Source organism: Erythrolamprus reginae, chromosome 1 (assembly GCF_031021105.1).
Source record: "Erythrolamprus reginae isolate rEryReg1 chromosome 1, rEryReg1.hap1, whole genome shotgun sequence".
Lineage (NCBI taxonomy): Eukaryota > Metazoa > Chordata > Lepidosauria > Squamata > Dipsadidae > Erythrolamprus > Erythrolamprus reginae.
The window spans coordinates 204,273,652-204,291,378 of NC_091950.1; the positions used below are offsets into that span (position 1 = coordinate 204,273,652).

Here is a 17,727-nt window from a genome sequence, read left to right on the forward strand (position 1 = left end):
CACCTTCTCCTGCTTGTGAATGTTTTGCAGGATGGATAAAATACTTCTGTAATGTGAAAATAGACATGAACAATAATTAAATTTTAAGATTTTTGATAAGACTCGGTTAATAAACATTTCTCTGTGTGTGTGTGTGTGTTTCAGCTCAAGCCAAGTGAAGCAGAGGGATACATCACCATGCGGTGGAACTACAAAGGGTGAACCATGCACTAACAAGGCTCTTCCATTCACTAAACATTGTTTTCAACGTATCCTTTTCATTATTCCTCTGTTTATTTATTAGTGTGGGTGTAAAAGGAATGAATTTTGGTCTGTTTTTGTTTTCAGTAAATAGCACTAGATACAGTATTTGTATTTTGTTGTACTGCAGATTGGCTTCTAAAAAAGTAGGTCGTCATAATTGATTTATAAGGCAAGAAGGCCTACTTGTAAAATTAAGCGTTCAATTCCATACTTAAAAATAGTGAATATAGCATAATTTCGTATGATTTTAATGACTAGTTATTGATTAAAATTTCAGCTTTTTTTAAATAAATAAAAAATAAAGATAAAATGCTGAATACGTTAACTGTAGGAGTAGATAAGTTCTACTAATTGTTTTATTTACTGTATCATATCAAATTTCTATCTGCTGAATCTTTAGGACTCTCAGTGATTTAAAATATACTAAAATGCAGCAAAAATCCAAAGAATAATAGAATATTAGAAGATAATATGTAAGAATAACAACAGACATCTATATGCCTTTCTTACAGTCCTTTCTTAAAGATAGACCAGAGAAGCTTCATCTTTAAGCTTCTGGAAAGTTATCAGCAAGGGACCCATGCTAATCTCTAGAAAGAGCTTGTTTCATAATGTAGACGATGTGACGTGGAATACCCCCTAGGGTTTTCACAAATCTCCCGAGGGGAATTTATCAGTTGGGTTGAATTCGGCTAGATAGATAATTCTGTAAGTATCCAGATGCCAGGCTATAAAGAGCATTATTAATCAAAACTAGTGCTTGGAAAACTATTGGCGGCCAGTGTAGAACTATAAAATGGGTGCAATATATTCATATGATTCATGCCAGCCAACAAATGAGCTACTTCGTGCTGAAGACCCTTATGAATAGTCTTCAAAGGCACCAAAGCAAAACGAATTGCAGCAAACTAACCAAGGGAGGATCAGGATCTGAATCACTGTTGCAAGGTCCTACCATTCCAAATAAAGTTTCACCTTTCCAGCTGATGAAACTGCAAAGGCCTCCCGAACATGGTCTACCTGTCCATCTAGCAAAAGCTGTGAATCCAAGAATATATGAATTGCAGAAACAGTGAAATAAACAGTAAATATTCCAAATTAGATTAAAGGATCTTAGAATTTTAATGTCTTCCTTTTACCCTGTTCTTCATGCTTTATACAGTTACTTAAATCTCTTCCAGCATTTTCTTCATTTCCCCCCCCCCCTAAAAACACAGGTTTATCCTTAATTTATATTCTTTCTAGGCATGAAAACACTGATAACTATAAAGTCAGCAATGTAGGCAGGAATGATAACATAGAAATAACCTTGTAGATGAAATAGGAATAAAGTATCTGAAAGAAACTAGCATACTGTACATAATGATAATGCTGAAATGTTTTAAAAGTCTGGTCATGTAAGCTATTTCTGGGTTAGAGTTGAACAATTATACATGTTATTATTAGCACACTCTACAGATTTGTGGATTGTACTTTGTTTTCATTAGAAACCTAAAGAACAATAGAAGACGATACAGAAGAAATATACTTAGTATACTTATACTTTTATGTATGAGCCCTAAGATCTGTTTTCAATAACAGTAATAAACGGAGCTTCTGATACTGTTCCTCATTAGCACCTTCTGTTTGTCTTGCCTTCTTCATTTCAACAGACTGTAGGATGGGAAAGAGTCACTTGCTGTCGATATTAAAGAAGTTAGTAAACCTTCCAGATACCCTGCAGGTCTTTCAGAGATTTTTATTCCATCCTTCATGCTTATATGCATTAAATTACTTTACATATCTGACAGCAATTATCTGAGGTATTTTCTGAACAAGTAATCAATTCCATGAACTATATTTATTTGGGCAATTATTTATATCAGTAAATCAGCCTTTCTTTCACACATCATAGATTTTATCATCTAGCTTGTCTCTCCAAGCTTATTGTTTTAAACATTCCCTAGGCATTAGTTACCCATTCTTACTCATTGTCTTGTTGTACCGGACATAGCATTGCTTATTTTGGTATTTATTAAGTAGAGAAGACATGTTAAATATTAAACATGTTTTTATAACCATGAAAGTGAAGCAGTATTGCATGAAAATATAATTTTGCAGAAATATATCTGCTACAAATTGAGCAAGGAAACATAACTAGAGAAAGACTAAAGAGACTCCTAGTTATATACCTTTTAAGAGCAATCTAAGTTCAAATTCAGAATCCTATTTATTGATTTCCTCTATCCTCTTTAGAAAGATAGGTTTTTCCATTATAGATGATAGAAATTTTCCTTTTAATATATTATCTAGTTTTTCTTTAGTTCAGTAGAAAATAATCTACTGATTATATTATGTCTTCTTTGACAATTTTGATTAATAATTTTTAGGAAACGAACACAGGCTCATTAGCAAAATACCTAATTCAGTAAACCTATTTTAAGACAATAGAAAATCATTGTCAATTCTGCTGGAAGGCAGTCTGCTATTAAGTCTTCCAAATTTTGAAATATAGAAATAAATTCAATTTTTAAAGTTGTGGGGGTTTAAAACTCTTTGAAAGTTGTACTAAATCTCAACAGTATTGCATATTATTCTTTAAACTGGTGTATATATACATGTAGATATCCTCTTGAATCGATCGCAGCAGCTTTTTTCAAGTTGTACAGCTAAGTTTGCTGATGGACAGCAATGCTCTGTTCCCGTTTTTGACATTACACATCAGACCCCCTTATGTGAAGAACATGCCAAAAAAATGGTAAGTACATTTGATAGTCAAGCAAAAAAACAAAAGAAAGGGAAGAAAAAACTAGGTGGGTGTGGCTTGATTATCATGCAATCGGGGGGTGGCTTAAAGGTCATGTGACTGGCTTAAAGGTGGCCAACTTGACATCATCCCATCAAGGGTTTGGTTTGGCCTCTCTTCACCTCAAAGAGATACAATTTCCCTTACTATTACTGAACATCCAAAATATACTATTTAATTCTATGTATATATGCCACATGTGTACATACATATTATACACAGGTACACAAAAATATACATTATCTACTATATAAAGTGTATGTACACGCGCGCACGCATGCACGCACAGCTCTTCTAAAATTATACCCATTCAACCTCATTTACTGCGATATGAAAAAAAAATTCTACCGGTTCTGCATACCTGACTGTACTCATAGGAGCCCATCACGGTATGCAAGATTAGGTTAACAACTTCTAATGTCTTTTTGGCAATGCTGTTACAACATTGTCCTAAAGTTATTGCTCATTAACTGTTACAAAGTAGTGGTATATGAATTGTTCTGAGTTCAAAATGGTTGTTTCCTAGTATGTTTTGATAACTTTGAATTGAAAATGGTGATGAGTTTGAAATATTGTGTTTGGGGCCAGAAACATTTCCAGAATGATTAGAACTGCCTCCTAGTACTATTTTAACTTGAATAGGGCATTTTGAAATAAAAATTGACATTCAGATAAAAGGATAGCGTATTTGTGGTATTTTCCCATTTGTTCTGATAAGCAGGATAGAAACATAGAAACATAGAAGTCTGACGGCAGAAAAAGACCCCATGGTCCATCTAGTCTGCCCTTATACTATTTTCTGTATTTTATCTTAGGATGGATATATGTTTATCCCAGGCATGTTTAAATTCAGTTACTGTGGATTTATCTACCACGTCTGCTGGAAGTTTGTTCCAAGGATCTACTACTCTTTCAGTAAAATAATATTTTCTCATGTTGCTTTTGATCTTTCCCCCAACTAACCTCAGATTGTGTCCCCTTGTTCTTGTGTTCACTTTCCTATTAAAAACACTTCCCTCCTGGACCTTATTTAACCCTTTAATATATTTAAATGTTTCGATCATGTCCCCCCTTTTCCTTCTGTCCTCCAGACTATACAGATTGAGTTCATTAAGTCTTTCCTGATACGTTTTATACTTAAGACCTTCCACCATTCTTGTAGCCCGTCTTTGGACCCGTTCAATTTTGTCAATATCTTTTTGTAGGTGAGGTCTCCAGAACTGAACACAGTATTCCAAATGTGGTCTCACCAGCATTCTATATAGCGGGATCATAATCTCCCTCTTCCTGCTTGTTATACCTCTAGCTATGCAGCCAAGCATCCTACTTGCTTTCCCTACTGCCTGACTGCACTGTTCACCCATTTTGAGACTGTCAGAAATCACTACGCCTAAATCCTTTTCTTTTGAAGTATTTGCTAACACAGAACTGCCAATACAGTAGTCAGATTGAGGATTCCTTTTCCCCAAGTGCATTATTTTACATTTGGAAACATTAAACTGCAGTTTCCATTGCTTTGACCATTTATCTAGTAAAGCTAAATCATTTACCATATTGCCGACGCCTCCAGGAATATCAACCCTATTGCACACTTTAGAGTCATCGGCAAATAGGCAAACCTTCCCTACCAGACCTTCCCCTATGTCACTCACAAACATATTAAAAAGAATAGGACCCAGAACAGACCCTTGTGGCACACCGCTTGTAACCTGACTCTGCTCAGAATACTCGCCATTCACAACAACCCTCTGGTGTCTATGCTTCAGCCAGCTGCAAATCCATTGAACTATCCAGGGATTAAGTCCAATCTTCACTAATTTATCTATCAGCTCTTTATGTGGAACCGTATCAAAGGCTTTGCTGAAGTCCAGGTAGGCAATATCCACGGCACCACCTTCATCCAACACCTTTGTGACATAGTCAAAGAAATCAATGAGATTAGTCTGACATGATTTGCCTTCAGTAAAGCCATGCTGATTTGGGTCCAATAATTTATTGTTTTTTAGGTGCTGATTTATCCTCTTTTTCAGTAGAGTCTCCATCATTTTAACGACAACTGATGTCAAGCTAACTGGCCTGTAGTTACCAGCTTCTTCTCTACTGCCCTTCTTGTGGATAGGCACAACACTTGCCATTCTCCAATCCTCAGGAACATCTCCTGTTAACAAGGATTGGTTAAACAAATCAGTCAGGGGGGTAGCAATGACAGATCTGAGTTCTTTAAGAACTCTGGGGTGGATGCCATCTGGACCCATTGCCTTATTTATCTTTAATCGTTCAAGTTCTTCTAAGACATCGGCTTCTAAGATCACTGGAGCTGAATCCGTACAGTTGGAGGCAATGCTATATCCCTCTATAGTATTATTTTGTAAGGTGTCTTTTGAGAAAACTGAACAGAAGTAGCTATTGAAATGGTCAGCGATCTCCTTATTCCCATTAATGCATGTATTTTTCCCGGTACTAAGCTTCGTGATGCCGCAGTTTTTCTTCTTCTTATCACTAATATATCTGAAGAAGGTTTTATCCCCCTTCTTTAGAGATTTGGCAATTTCTTCTTCTTTTGAGGCTTTAGCAGCATATATTATCTGTTTCGCCTCCTTCTGTCTCATTTTATATACCTCCCTATCAGCTATACTTCCAGACTCTTTATACCTCCTATAGGCAGCCTTTTTTTCATTGACTATAGTCCTTACATCATTGCTAAACCATAGCGGTTTCTTCTTCCTTTTACCTTTAGTTATTTGTCTTACATACAGTCCAGTGGCTTTTAAGATGGCCTTTTTAAATACAGTCCACTGGGTGCTCGCTCCTGCCATTTTATCCCTCCCCTTTAATTCATTATCTAAATATTCCCCCATTGCATTAAAATTTGTTTTTCTGAAATCCAATACTTTGGTTGCATTATAGGATTGCTCACAATGAGTTTTTACATCAAACCACAAACATAGATGGTCACTGCAACCTAATTTTTCTCCCACCTTGACATCTGAAACCCAATTCCCATTCGTAAAAACTAAATCTAGAATATTCTCCCCTCTAGTTGGTGTCTTAACCAGCTGTGCCAGAGCTGCTCCTGTAAAGGCCTCTACTATATTCTTACTTTTGCATGTAAGGGCACTGGGGATATTCCAGTCAACATCAGGCATGTTGAAATCACCCATAACCACAATATCTCCCTTTACTGCGATTTGGGTAATTTCATCCACCATCTTGTTGTCATATTCCTCAGATTGCCCTGGAGGCCTATAGATCACCCCAATTCTAATGACAGAACCGTCTTTATTTTGCATGCAAATCCAGAGGGTCTCTAGATCTTGACATGTATTTTGAATTAGTGTTGTTTTTAGAGTTTCTTTAACATAAATGGCTACTCCACCTCCCCTTCTCTCTATTCTATCCTTCCTATACAGTGTATATCCTGGTATGGATATTTCCCATTCATTAGAATCCTTAAACCATGTCTCAGTTATGGCAACCAGGTCCAAATTATCTCTAGATATTATGGCCATTAATTCACAGAGCTTGTTGCTCAAGCTTTGAGCATTCGTGCACATTACACGAAGAACATTATTTTCATTATTAGTTTGCCCCTTATCATCAACAACTACATCTATTTTATTTGCAGCTCCCTTTCTCCATTGCATCTGGAAGGAGAGTCCAACATGGGTATTACTCCAATCCTATTGGTAGAGACTGAGTTAATTTATACATATTAATTGAGCACCGCCCCCTCTGCTCTCCCCATGAGCCAGTTTTAAAAACTCAGTCTAAGTGTAGAGACATGCTGAGTTTGTTGAGAGACCCTATAAGGGGTTAAATTGATTTAAATAATAGTAAATAAAATGTATAAACCTGTTTAATCTGTTTTTCTTTCTCTTTCAGATTGGAAAGTCAGAAGAGGAACAGGAGGATGGGGTCTCTGCCCTCCGTGGGCAGCACCCCCAACGATCCTCCTCAGGGGTTTTGCATTCCCCCCGAGGGAACACCCCGCAGAGGAGCAGCCAGCCTGGGGTCCCTGACCTTCGAGGTCACACCAGGGCTGTGAGCCGAAGGTGGAGGGGAATGCCCCTCCACTGGGAGGCTCGGAAACGTCCCGGATCGGCCGGCATGGAGCCGCTTCACAGCTGATCGGGAGATCAGTGCGGCGGCGGCCGCTGAGGCCATTGGAGTCGCCGGAACAGCCGCCGAGAGCCGCGAGCGGCTGGGAACGCCGCGGCCCCTCTCACAGAGCCGCGGAGGCCGGAGAGAAGCGGGTCCCAGCTCCGGAGCCCGGAGCGACCCGAAAAACATCCCGGACGCCGCAGAGGCGCGGGCGCCGCCATGTTGGGGGATGGCAACGAGGAGAACGCGTCACTAGGCGCGAAATATCGCTCCTCCCCCCCCGACGGCGGAAAGAGCGCGAAGGGCCAGGAAGCCCAGGGCGCAGGCGCAGACTCAGGAATAACGAGGCGCCATTTTGCATGACTCGACGGAGGCAGCAAACAAGGCAACCGGAGGCAAATAAATCTAATTTCTGGGATCCACGAGCTTGTGAGGTACCAGGCACTGTGAGTACTATGGAGGATCGCCAAGTCAGCGATAAGCCCGCTTCCCCTAGGCCACCAAAAGACAAGCCAAAGGGGAAGGGAAAGGAGAAGGCAAAGGCCCCTCATTCTCCTGCTTCCACCTCTTCTATCAAGGAGGCCGAAAAGCGCATCAAAGCGCTTGAAAAGAAGCTGGAAGCTGCCTTACAATCATCTCCAGCAGGGCTCCCTCCAGCACAGCGACAGGGATCAGACCCGGTGTCACCCCCAGCTACCTTTGGGCCTATGGGGGTCCATCATGAAGGGGACTGGTCCCCAGACCGGCAGTTTTTGCCAATGCCTCAAGTCATGCCTTCCCCCAGCACTTCCTGGGCCAGACCAGGGTCAGCGGGGCCTTTGGAAAGGAGCTCCCAGGGACCATCTGCCACCTTTACCCCCACAGCACCTGGATGGAGATCACAGCCTGGGGCATGGCAGAATTTGCCCCCAGATTTGCAGGACATTATAGCCAATGCGTATTCGCAAAACGTGGCCATGGGAGCACAGCAACATGGCAGGCATTCCCAACTGGCGAGGGATTCATGGTCGGCACCGCCCCCCTCGGGATTGGGGTCCTTGTTGGAAGAGCCGGATCAGTTGGAAGGCAGTGACCCAGAATATGGCTTCTCAGAGGATGAGACAGTGCCAGAACAACCACCCACGGTGGGTTTATTTAAACCAACGCTTTTCAGGCCCTTGTTATGTAAGGCCAAGCATGTGATGAACCTTCCCGGCTCAGCCAAAACAACAGAGACCACAGAGACGGGAAACACCTCGACCACCCTCCTTCAGGAGCCTCAACCCGAGTCCGACCACTTTCCTGCCTCGGACATTTTTGTGAAAGGGCTCAAAAGACCCTGGCAGTACCCTGCAGCAGCCCAAGGGCCTACCAACATCGAAAGGAAGTTCTACACCTTCGATGAGGAGGTGGAGAAGCTCTTGGAATTCCCTCCAATCGACCAACCTGTCGTGACACTTGTGTCAAGCGCCTTGGTGCCTTCAGAGACAGGCGACAGCCTGAGACCTGAAGAGAGGAGGACAGAAACATTGCTGCGCAAAACGCACCAGATGTCGAGCTGGAGTTTCCGAGCTGCGGCAGCAGCTTCATTCATTAACCGAGCCTCACTGCTCTGGATACAGGAGATGCAGTCACGCCTCGGCCCGGAGGATGGGCGTCTCCGCCAAGATCTAAGTAAGCTGCGAGCGGTGACAGAATTCTCCGCGGACGCTACCTTACACGCGGCCAAGTTCTCCGCCAGGAGCATGGCAGCCACACTGTCATCTCGCCGCCTCCTGTGGTTGAAGAACTGGCAAGCGGATCTTAAGTCTAAATGGCGGCTGGCATCCGGTCCATTCCAAGGATCAACACTGTTCGGTGACCTGCTAGAAAAAGTCCTTGTGGAAGACAAGGACAAGAGGAAGGTCCTCCCCAGGTCCAACCGAAGGCAGGACCGTAGATCCACGCCATACTCTAGACGACAGTCCTTTCGTTGGGACACTTCGACCAGCTCCAACCAGAACCAGCGACCCTTCTCGCAGGGTCAATACACTTCACAATCCTACAGGAGCGATCGCGGCTCCTTTCAGGACAGGCCACGGGGATACCATCAGTCCAGGAGGCCGTTTCGTGGCAACAATCAACGAGGGTTCAAACGCAACTCAAAGTGACTCAGCCACTTTACAGCCCTTGGGAGGCAGGCTCCAGGGATTCAGCGTGGCCTGGCAAGCGACCTCCTCCGACAAATGGGCTGTGGCTACCGTGACACACGGACTCAAGTTGGAGTTTATTCAGTTACCTCCCAGTCGTTTCTTAAACTGCCCACAGATAAAGGACTTTCAAAAGAAATTACAATTACGCAAGGAAATCGCACACCTGTTGGACATCCAAGCCATAGAACAGGTCCCCCATCAGGAGGAAGGCCAGGGATTCTATTCCATGATATTCATCGTTCCCAAGGCTTCCGGGGGCTGCAGGTTGATATTAAACCTGAAGCAACTGAACCTCTACATAAGATACCGGAGGTTCAGGATGCATTCCTTGCAAACTATTCTGGCTTCTATCCGACCACTGGATCTTTTGACATCCATCGATCTCAAGGAAGCCTACCTGCACGTTCCCATTCACCCGGAACACCGCAGGTTTCTTCGTTTCTGCTCGGAAGGAAGACACTTCCAGTACAGGGCCATGCCATTCGGCCTCTCATCGGCACCGCGGACCTTCACCAAGCTCCTTGACGTGCTCACAGCCAGCCTACGGGCGCGGTCCATCAGACTGATGGCCTACCTGGACGATATCATCATTTTGTCCAGGTCCACAGCAGCGGCCAGGAGAGACCTTACAGAGACCATTCACACATTGCAACAACACGGCTTCACCATCAATGTGGAGAAAAGCCAGCTCACGCCCACCACCAGTTTGCTACACCTTGGTGCAGTCATAGACACCCAGACAAGCACGGTGGCGCTGTCACCAGAACGACAGGACAACATACGGCGCCTGGTGTCCAATACACGACGGGGACCAATCCCCTTATCTCAACTGTCAAAGATACTAGGCACCCTAGTGTCAGCCATTGGTATCGTCCCTTGGGCCAGATGCCACATCAGGACATTGCAATGGTTCCTGCTGCCAGCCCAGAGGACAAAGGTGAGCCACTCACACCGACTAGTACACCTGCCTCAAAAGGTAAAGGACTCTCTGGGATGGTGGACATCGACCGCAATAACCGTCGGATCTCCATTCCGAATACAAGACCAGATCATCCTGACCACAGACACCAGTCTTACAGGGTGGGGGGCCCACGTTGGGCCCCAGATGGCTCAAGGCCTGTGGAGGGCGGAAGATCTATCGCCCATCAACATCAATTTCTTAGAGCTAAGAGCAGTTTTTCTGGCTCTACAGACATTTACACAGTTGGTTCAGGGACGGCACGTGTTGGTGCTCACGGACAATGTCGCGACCAGGGCCCACTTGAATCATCAAGGGGGTACGCGGTCACAACGCCTCATGGAGGAGACGAACAATCTCTTCAACTGGGCCGAACGTCATCTACTGTCCCTGTCGGCGGAGCACATTGCGGGAGTCAGCAATACGCAGGCAGACTGGCTAAGTCGGTCTACCTTAGACCCATCAGAATGGAGGCTAGAACCGAGCATTTTCCAACAGATGAGTGTCAGATTTGGAACCCCATCAGTGGATCTGTTCGCGAGTTCCCTGAACGCCCAGTTGCCAAGGTTCTACACAAGGTTTCCAGACCCGAGGGCGGAGAAGGTCAACGCCCTGTTGACACCCTGGCCCCCGGGATTACTGTACGCCTTTCCACCAACGAACCTGGTACAGAGGGTGGTGGAAAAGATCTTGAAGGAGAGAGCGGAAGTACTGTTGGTAGCCCCACACTGGCCTCGCCGACTGTGGTTCTCCGACTTGGTGGCACTGTCGGTGTCACCCCCTTGGAGGATTCCGGATCAGATGATTGCTCTCAGCCAGGGGGATCTACAACATCCAGACCCCCAGTGGCTTCAACTAACCGTTTGGCACTTGAACGGCTCAGACTACAACAACTGAACATACCTGACAAAGTCATTGATACCATACAGGCCGCAAGACGCCCCTCCACGTCTCGCATTTACCAAGCAACGTGGGCCGCCTTTTGTAAGTTTTGTAAACAAAGCCGAGTGAACCCTAGGACAGCGTCGGTGATCTCAGTCCTCGGATTTCTACAAGCGGGACTAGAGCGTGGGTTGGCGCCTAATACGCTTAAACGACAGGTGGCGGCCCTTTCCACCATGATACAAGTGGAAGGCATACGATCATTAGCTTATCACCCGCTGGTGAAAGACTTTTTACGGGGAGCGTCGAACCAACATGCCCCGCCGGTTAGAAGATTTCCTTCGTGGGATCTCACGTTAGTGCTGAGGGCCTTAACAAAGCCACCATTTGAACCTTTAAGATCCATATCGATTCGCTTACTCTCCATAAAAACAGCCTTTTTAGTCGCCATCACGTCGGCAAGGAGGGTGTCGGAACTGGCCGCCTTGTCAGTTCGACCAGATCTCTGCACCTTCTACCCAGACAGGGTGATACTGAGATTGGACCCTTCCTTTATTCCGAAGGTGAACTCGGAATTTCACAGGAAACAAGAACTGTGTCTGCCTGATTTTTGCACCCACGGTAGCCATCCGTCAGAGTTAAGATGGCATAAGGTAGATGTCCGCCGTGTGGTCAAGATTTACATTAGACGAACGAGGTCGTTTCGGCGAACGGAGAGGCTGTTCATCGCATTCTCTCAAGGGAAGAAGGGACTTGGACTTTCATCTACTTCAGTCAGTCGTTGGATCAGGGACTGCATCGCAGAAGCATACAAGGCCCGAGACCAACCCGTACCAACGGGGGTGACTGCTCACTCTACGAGGAGTGCGGCTGCTTCTGCTGCCTGGGCCACACAGGCGTCCATAGATGATATCTGCAGAGCTGCCACGTGGGCAGCTCCCTCGACCTTCATAAGGCATTACAAGTTGGACTCCTTTGCTTCGGCTGAGGCAGCATTTGGGAGACGTGTTTTACAACGAGTTTGTGTTTCTCCAACGTCCCTGACAAGACCTTCTCCCTCCCATGGGCCGTAAATCTCTGGTATATCCCATGTTGGACTCTCCTTCCAGATGCAATGGAGAAGAACCGTTGTACCTACCTGAACGGTCTTCTCAGTGCACTGGAAGGAGAGTCCAAACCCACCCAGTATGATGAAGGGTGCAGGGACGCCGGAGTGGGCAGTTGAACCAGTTGAATCAGTTATTAGTTGTTGATAATAAAATTGGTTATCCTCTTTTTTATGCTTCGTTTTTAAAACTGGCTCATGGGGAGAGCAGAGGGGGCGGTGCTCAATTAATATGTATAAATTAACTCAGTCTCTACCAATAGGATTGGAGTAATACCCATGTTGGACTCTCCTTCCAGTGCACTGAGAAGACCGTTCAGGTAGGTACAACGGTTCTTTCATAAGCTTCCAAAAACTGCTTTATCCTCATTGGTCGGGGACAGAAATCACCCACATCAGTTACATCTCTGTCCCCTTTACCTAGTTTAAATGCCTGTCCAAAAAAGTTCTGAATTCCTCACCGAGTACCTGGGTACCTCTGTATGATGGATGCAAACCATCCCTCTTAAACAACTCCCTATTAGACCACCTACTGACATCATGACTTACATAGCCAAAACCTTCAGCTTTACACCACTGCTTTAACCACACATTAAACTCTATGATACACGTTGTTTTATCCTCTTGGCCACAAACCGGTAACACCTCTGAGAAAGTCACTGAATCTGCTATTTTACCCAGCTCCACACTTAGACATTGAAAATCTCTTTTTACTACATTGACATTTCTCTGGGACAAATCATTTGTGCCAAGATGCACCACCACATCAATGTTATTACCTTTACTCACATTCTGATAACTATGATATGCGAAACTGACTAATCCACTTGCCAGAAAAATAATCTATTTGCAACTTTAGCCTCTGTGAATCATTCTTTCTAATGATTTCAATGTCATTTTTCGTAGCCTTCAAATACCTGCTAATCTTATTTTAAATTAACATTTAGGCTGTTATGGTTATATTTGGAAATAATAATAATAATAATAATAATAATAATAATAATAATAATAATAATAATAAATATCATTATAAATTTATTTATTTATTTATTTATTTATTTATTTATTTATCTCCTTCCTTCTTTCCTTTCCTTCTTTCCTTCCCTTCCTTCCTTCCTTCCTTCCTTCCTTCCTTCCTTCCTTCCTTCCTTCCTTCCTAAGCCGCCTACTCCCAATGGGGCTCAGGGCGGCTTACAACTATATAAAAAAATATAATACGATATAAAAGAAGTTACATATTAAATTAAGATGATAAACCCCATTGTAAAACATACAAGACAACAGTCTCCTCAACACACACGCATACCACTCATACACATATATTTTGGCCTCTGTGTAGTATTAGTTTTCTTGCCCTTGCTCTTGGTGAAAATATTCATGGCTGGTTTTTCATGTTCTCAGATAGTCTGTCTGAATTTTGTGATGTAATTATACTCTTGGAATCTCAAGGAAAAGAAAAAAGAAAAGTATTTGTTAATATCTTTTTTCCCTCTCTGAAAGGATAACTTCTTGAGAGGAGACAGCTGTCGTAAAGTTCAACACCAGCAGCAGAAGAAACCCAGGAAAAAAACAAAGCCCCCGGCGCTTACCAAAAAACACAAGAAAAAGAGAAGACGGGGGCCCCGGCGCCCCCAAAAGCCAATTCCTCCTGCTGTACCCCAAGGAAACCTTATTATGCCCACCAGCATCTCACTGCCAATGGAGTTAGCTCATATACGGTCAGTGCCCAAATCTGAATAAATATACAGCACATTTATTTATCATACTTATTACATTATTTGTTTCAGAATACAGGTAGGCCTCACTTATTGACCACTTGTTTAGTGATTTTTCAACAGTACTGAAAAATGAGACTTACGAGTGGCTCTTAAAGCTCCATCCATTGTATCCTGCTTGCAGACTCATGATTGCAATTCGAGTGCTTGACAGCTGGCTTGCTTTTACAACAGTTTCCATTTGCCATCTTTACAATTGATAAGCAACATCAATAAGGAAGCCGGCAGGAAATTGCAACTTACAGTTGTGTGACATCACACTTAATGACTCACGGTGGTTTGCTTAAAAACTGCAGATAGAGCTGATATCTTCAGTTGTCACAGTCATGTGGCATTTCACTTAATGCCTGTGTCAATGAGTTGCTGGTTCCTATTGCAATTGTTAAGTGAGGACCCCCTGTACTGGAAAAGACAGAACTGTAGTTATGCAGCTATTACCAATATATATCTGGACAGGGAGTCTCTACTCACAGTCACTCATGCCCTTATCACTTCAATGCTCTCTACATGGGGCTACCTTTGAAGAGTGTTCGGAAACTTCAAATCATCCAGAATGCAGCCCTGCGAGCGGTTTTGGGACTTCCAAGGCATACCTGTACAGTGGTACCTCTACTTAAGAACGCCTCTACTTAAGAACTTTTCTAGATAAGAACCGGGTGTTCAAGATTTTTTTGCCTCTTCTTAAGAACCATTTTCTACTTAAGAACCCAAGCCCAGAAAAAAATTTCCAGGAAATTTTAGAGTGGCACAAAGGCCTGGCCAGTTTCCTGCCATTCCCCCTTTAATCCCAGCCATCTCGGGCTTTTCTGGGCTGCCAGAGGAGCCTTTTGCTGGCGCTTAAGGAGTCTTTGGCAGTCCAGAGCGAATGAAGCATTTTCCTTTCTCTGGGTGCTTGGAGAGGGAATAAACCTCTGCCAGGGCCCAGAGAAAAGAAAAACTCCTTTCGCTCTGGGCAGCCGAGGAGTCACCACAGCGAAGGAAAGGTGCCAGCTACAAAGTGAGGGAGTGGAGAGGGAAGCCCTTCATCATGGGAAGGAAAAGGCAGCAGGTAGCAGTAGCAGCAGCCAGTGTATGGGAGGCAGCGTATGGGAGGCAGCCTCATGCCGGGTGTATTGGAGACGCGTGCTCCTCCTCGCCGCCTTAGAGTCCCTCTTTTTTTTTTTTTAAGTCTTAAAGTTTTGGATTTTTTTGATTCCCCTCATCTCACCTGGAACAAATTAAGTTCTTAAGTAGAGGTACCACTGTATTTCTCCAGCACTCCACGACTGCATTGGCTGCCAATTGATTTCGGGATGCAATTCAAAGTGTTGGTTATGACCTATAAAGCCCTACATGGCATCGGACCAGATTAACTCCGGGACTGCCTTTTGCCGCATGAGTCCCAGTGTCCGGTTAGGTCCCACATAGTTGGCCTTCTCCAGGTCCCATCAACTAGACAATGTCGCTTGGTGGGTCCTAGGGGAAGAGCCTTCTCTGGGGGCCGTGGCCCTCTGGAATCAGTTCCCCCCAGAGATTCACACTGCCCCCACGATCTTTGCCTTCCATAAAAATTTAAAGACCTATCTATGCCGCCAGACTTGGGACCTTTAGACCCTAGCCCTCTGGCGACGAGTGTAGTATGTCTTGCTGTGTGAATGGGAATGAATGATTTAAGGTTTTTAACGTTTTTAGCTATATTAATTGGATTTTTTAGATATGTATATTGTTTATTGTTTTGATATGTTGTGAGCCGAGCCGAGTCCTCGGCGAGGGGCGGCATACAAATCCAATGAATGAATGAATGAATGAATGAATGAATGAATGAATGAATTAATTAATTAATTAATTAATTAATTAATGAACAAGACACATTCATATGTTTATGTGGTTAATGATTATGGGTTCTTAATGGTACTGATAGTGCCTCAGTTTATTGAGATGTAAAATATAGCAACCTTGGTGTCATGCAACAAACTCCTAAAATGTTACAAAACAAACAAGTATTTTCACCGACATGTATTAGTCATGAAAGCAATCATTGGAGTGATTTTTGATGCTCTACATTTCTTCTGGATAGAAACTACTATATTTATCTCATTGTTTAGTCTTAAATTCAAAGATAATTATTTTTCCATCAGTTCTTATGACTTTCTCCTTCTCATTTAACTTGGAGAAGTTAAAATAATACCACCTACTAGCACTTGAAACTGCATTACAGCTGATATTTTAAAAGTGGCATTCATTTCTCTTCTCCTGATAATGTGCAATGTGCTGTCTGAGTTAAAATCCCAGTACATGATCACTAGAGGTCCCGTGTCTAACAAGGAAAGCTATTTGGACCCATGCTGCAAATGGTTATGAGTGATGTGTGTGTCCCACGTCCCTATTTTTTTAAAAACATGCCATATTTGTACCTGCTTCTTCTTAAAGCTATATTTAAATTCCTCTTGTCTAGTGATAGGTGTGGCTGATAGTGTTTCAGTTTCTGATACAAATGTAGGCAGTGGTTTTTTCTGTGTCAATCTTTAGTTTAGCAGGCTTTCAGCTCTGATGTCAGCACATTATTGGGGAAAAGAGCGTGTGCATATTATTGGGAAAAAGAAGAGAGCGATGGCATCTTTTCCTGTCAAAAGCATTTTCTAATGTTAGGATTCTGGTGTGGTCATATAAGTTCCTCTTTTCTCTTCATGGATTTAAACTGTTTAAAACATATGAAAAGATGAACAGACTGTTTCACCATAGCTGGGTGATCTTAACTGGATCTGGTTCTCCACCAAACCATTTGACTACTTTCCTTGTGTCTTAGGAGTCCCTCCACACCTGAGCTGAGTACAGATGAGCTGCCAGATGACATTGCCAATGAAATCACAGACATTCCACATGACCTGGAATTGAATCAGGAGGACTTCTCTGATGTCCTACCACGACTGCCTGATGACTTGCAAGATTTTGATTTCTTTGAAGGTATCTTCTTTTGTTTCTACACAACATTCCATGCTAACAGAAGGTGCCACTCAAAGCTCAAAGTAAGATAAAAGGGTGACTTGACATTTTGGAACTAGTTACATGATTTCAAAATCAAAATATATTGGAAAAACTGCTGAAAGATTGGAATGAAATAAGTAAATGGCTCAAGGTTTGTTCTACTGTTGCATGGCAGATATATGCTACTTTTCCCTACCTGAAACAAATTAGCTTTCAAGCAATGTGATTTTACTACACTGGTCTTTTTTGCCTCACAAAACCATGTTATATTTTCCTCCCATTTTAAAATGTAGTTTTAATAAGGAACTGTATCTAAAGGGATTTTAACAATATTAATGATATGCGGCTTTTTATTTTTTCATTTATTTGAAGGTTTCAGGTTCATTTGCTGATTTTGTTATTTATAACGATATGTTGAAGTTTATGAATGAAAAGAAAGCTACGTTTTAAAAAAATGCAGCTCTGAATAAAAATTAATTGCAACTGTCCACTGTGAATCTTACAAGTTTGTTATTACAGAAAACTGTCTTCCTTGAAGCACATTTCCCCCTTCGGTGTACTTAACCATGGTAATAAGAACTTTCTCCAAGTTCTTCTTTTTATCTCCCCCATTTCAGAAAGGTGGCAAGCACTAGTAGGTGGAAAGGCTTTTTCAATCATGGCTTATTTCCCCAAGGAGGTTTGCACCAGCATTACAATTTTCCCTTAACTATTACTAAAGTGTCACTTTGGAATCTGGATTT

At 43.0% G+C, this 17,727-nt stretch overlaps 1 protein-coding gene across 1 annotated transcript in view; it reads left to right on the forward strand.

Moving 5' to 3' along the window:
* The window catches only part of INO80D (INO80 complex subunit D), a 57,152-nt gene that overhangs the window by 33,802 nt on the left and 5,623 nt on the right, over positions 1 to 17,727 (forward strand). Inside the window, exons 7-10 of the mRNA XM_070731989.1 lie at positions 145 to 248; positions 2,847 to 2,980; positions 13,746 to 13,963; positions 16,806 to 16,963. Of these exons, the coding sequence (XP_070588090.1) occupies positions 145 to 248; positions 2,847 to 2,980; positions 13,746 to 13,963; positions 16,806 to 16,963 (614 nt within the window). The remainder of the gene's footprint in view (positions 1 to 144; positions 249 to 2,846; positions 2,981 to 13,745; positions 13,964 to 16,805; positions 16,964 to 17,727) is intronic.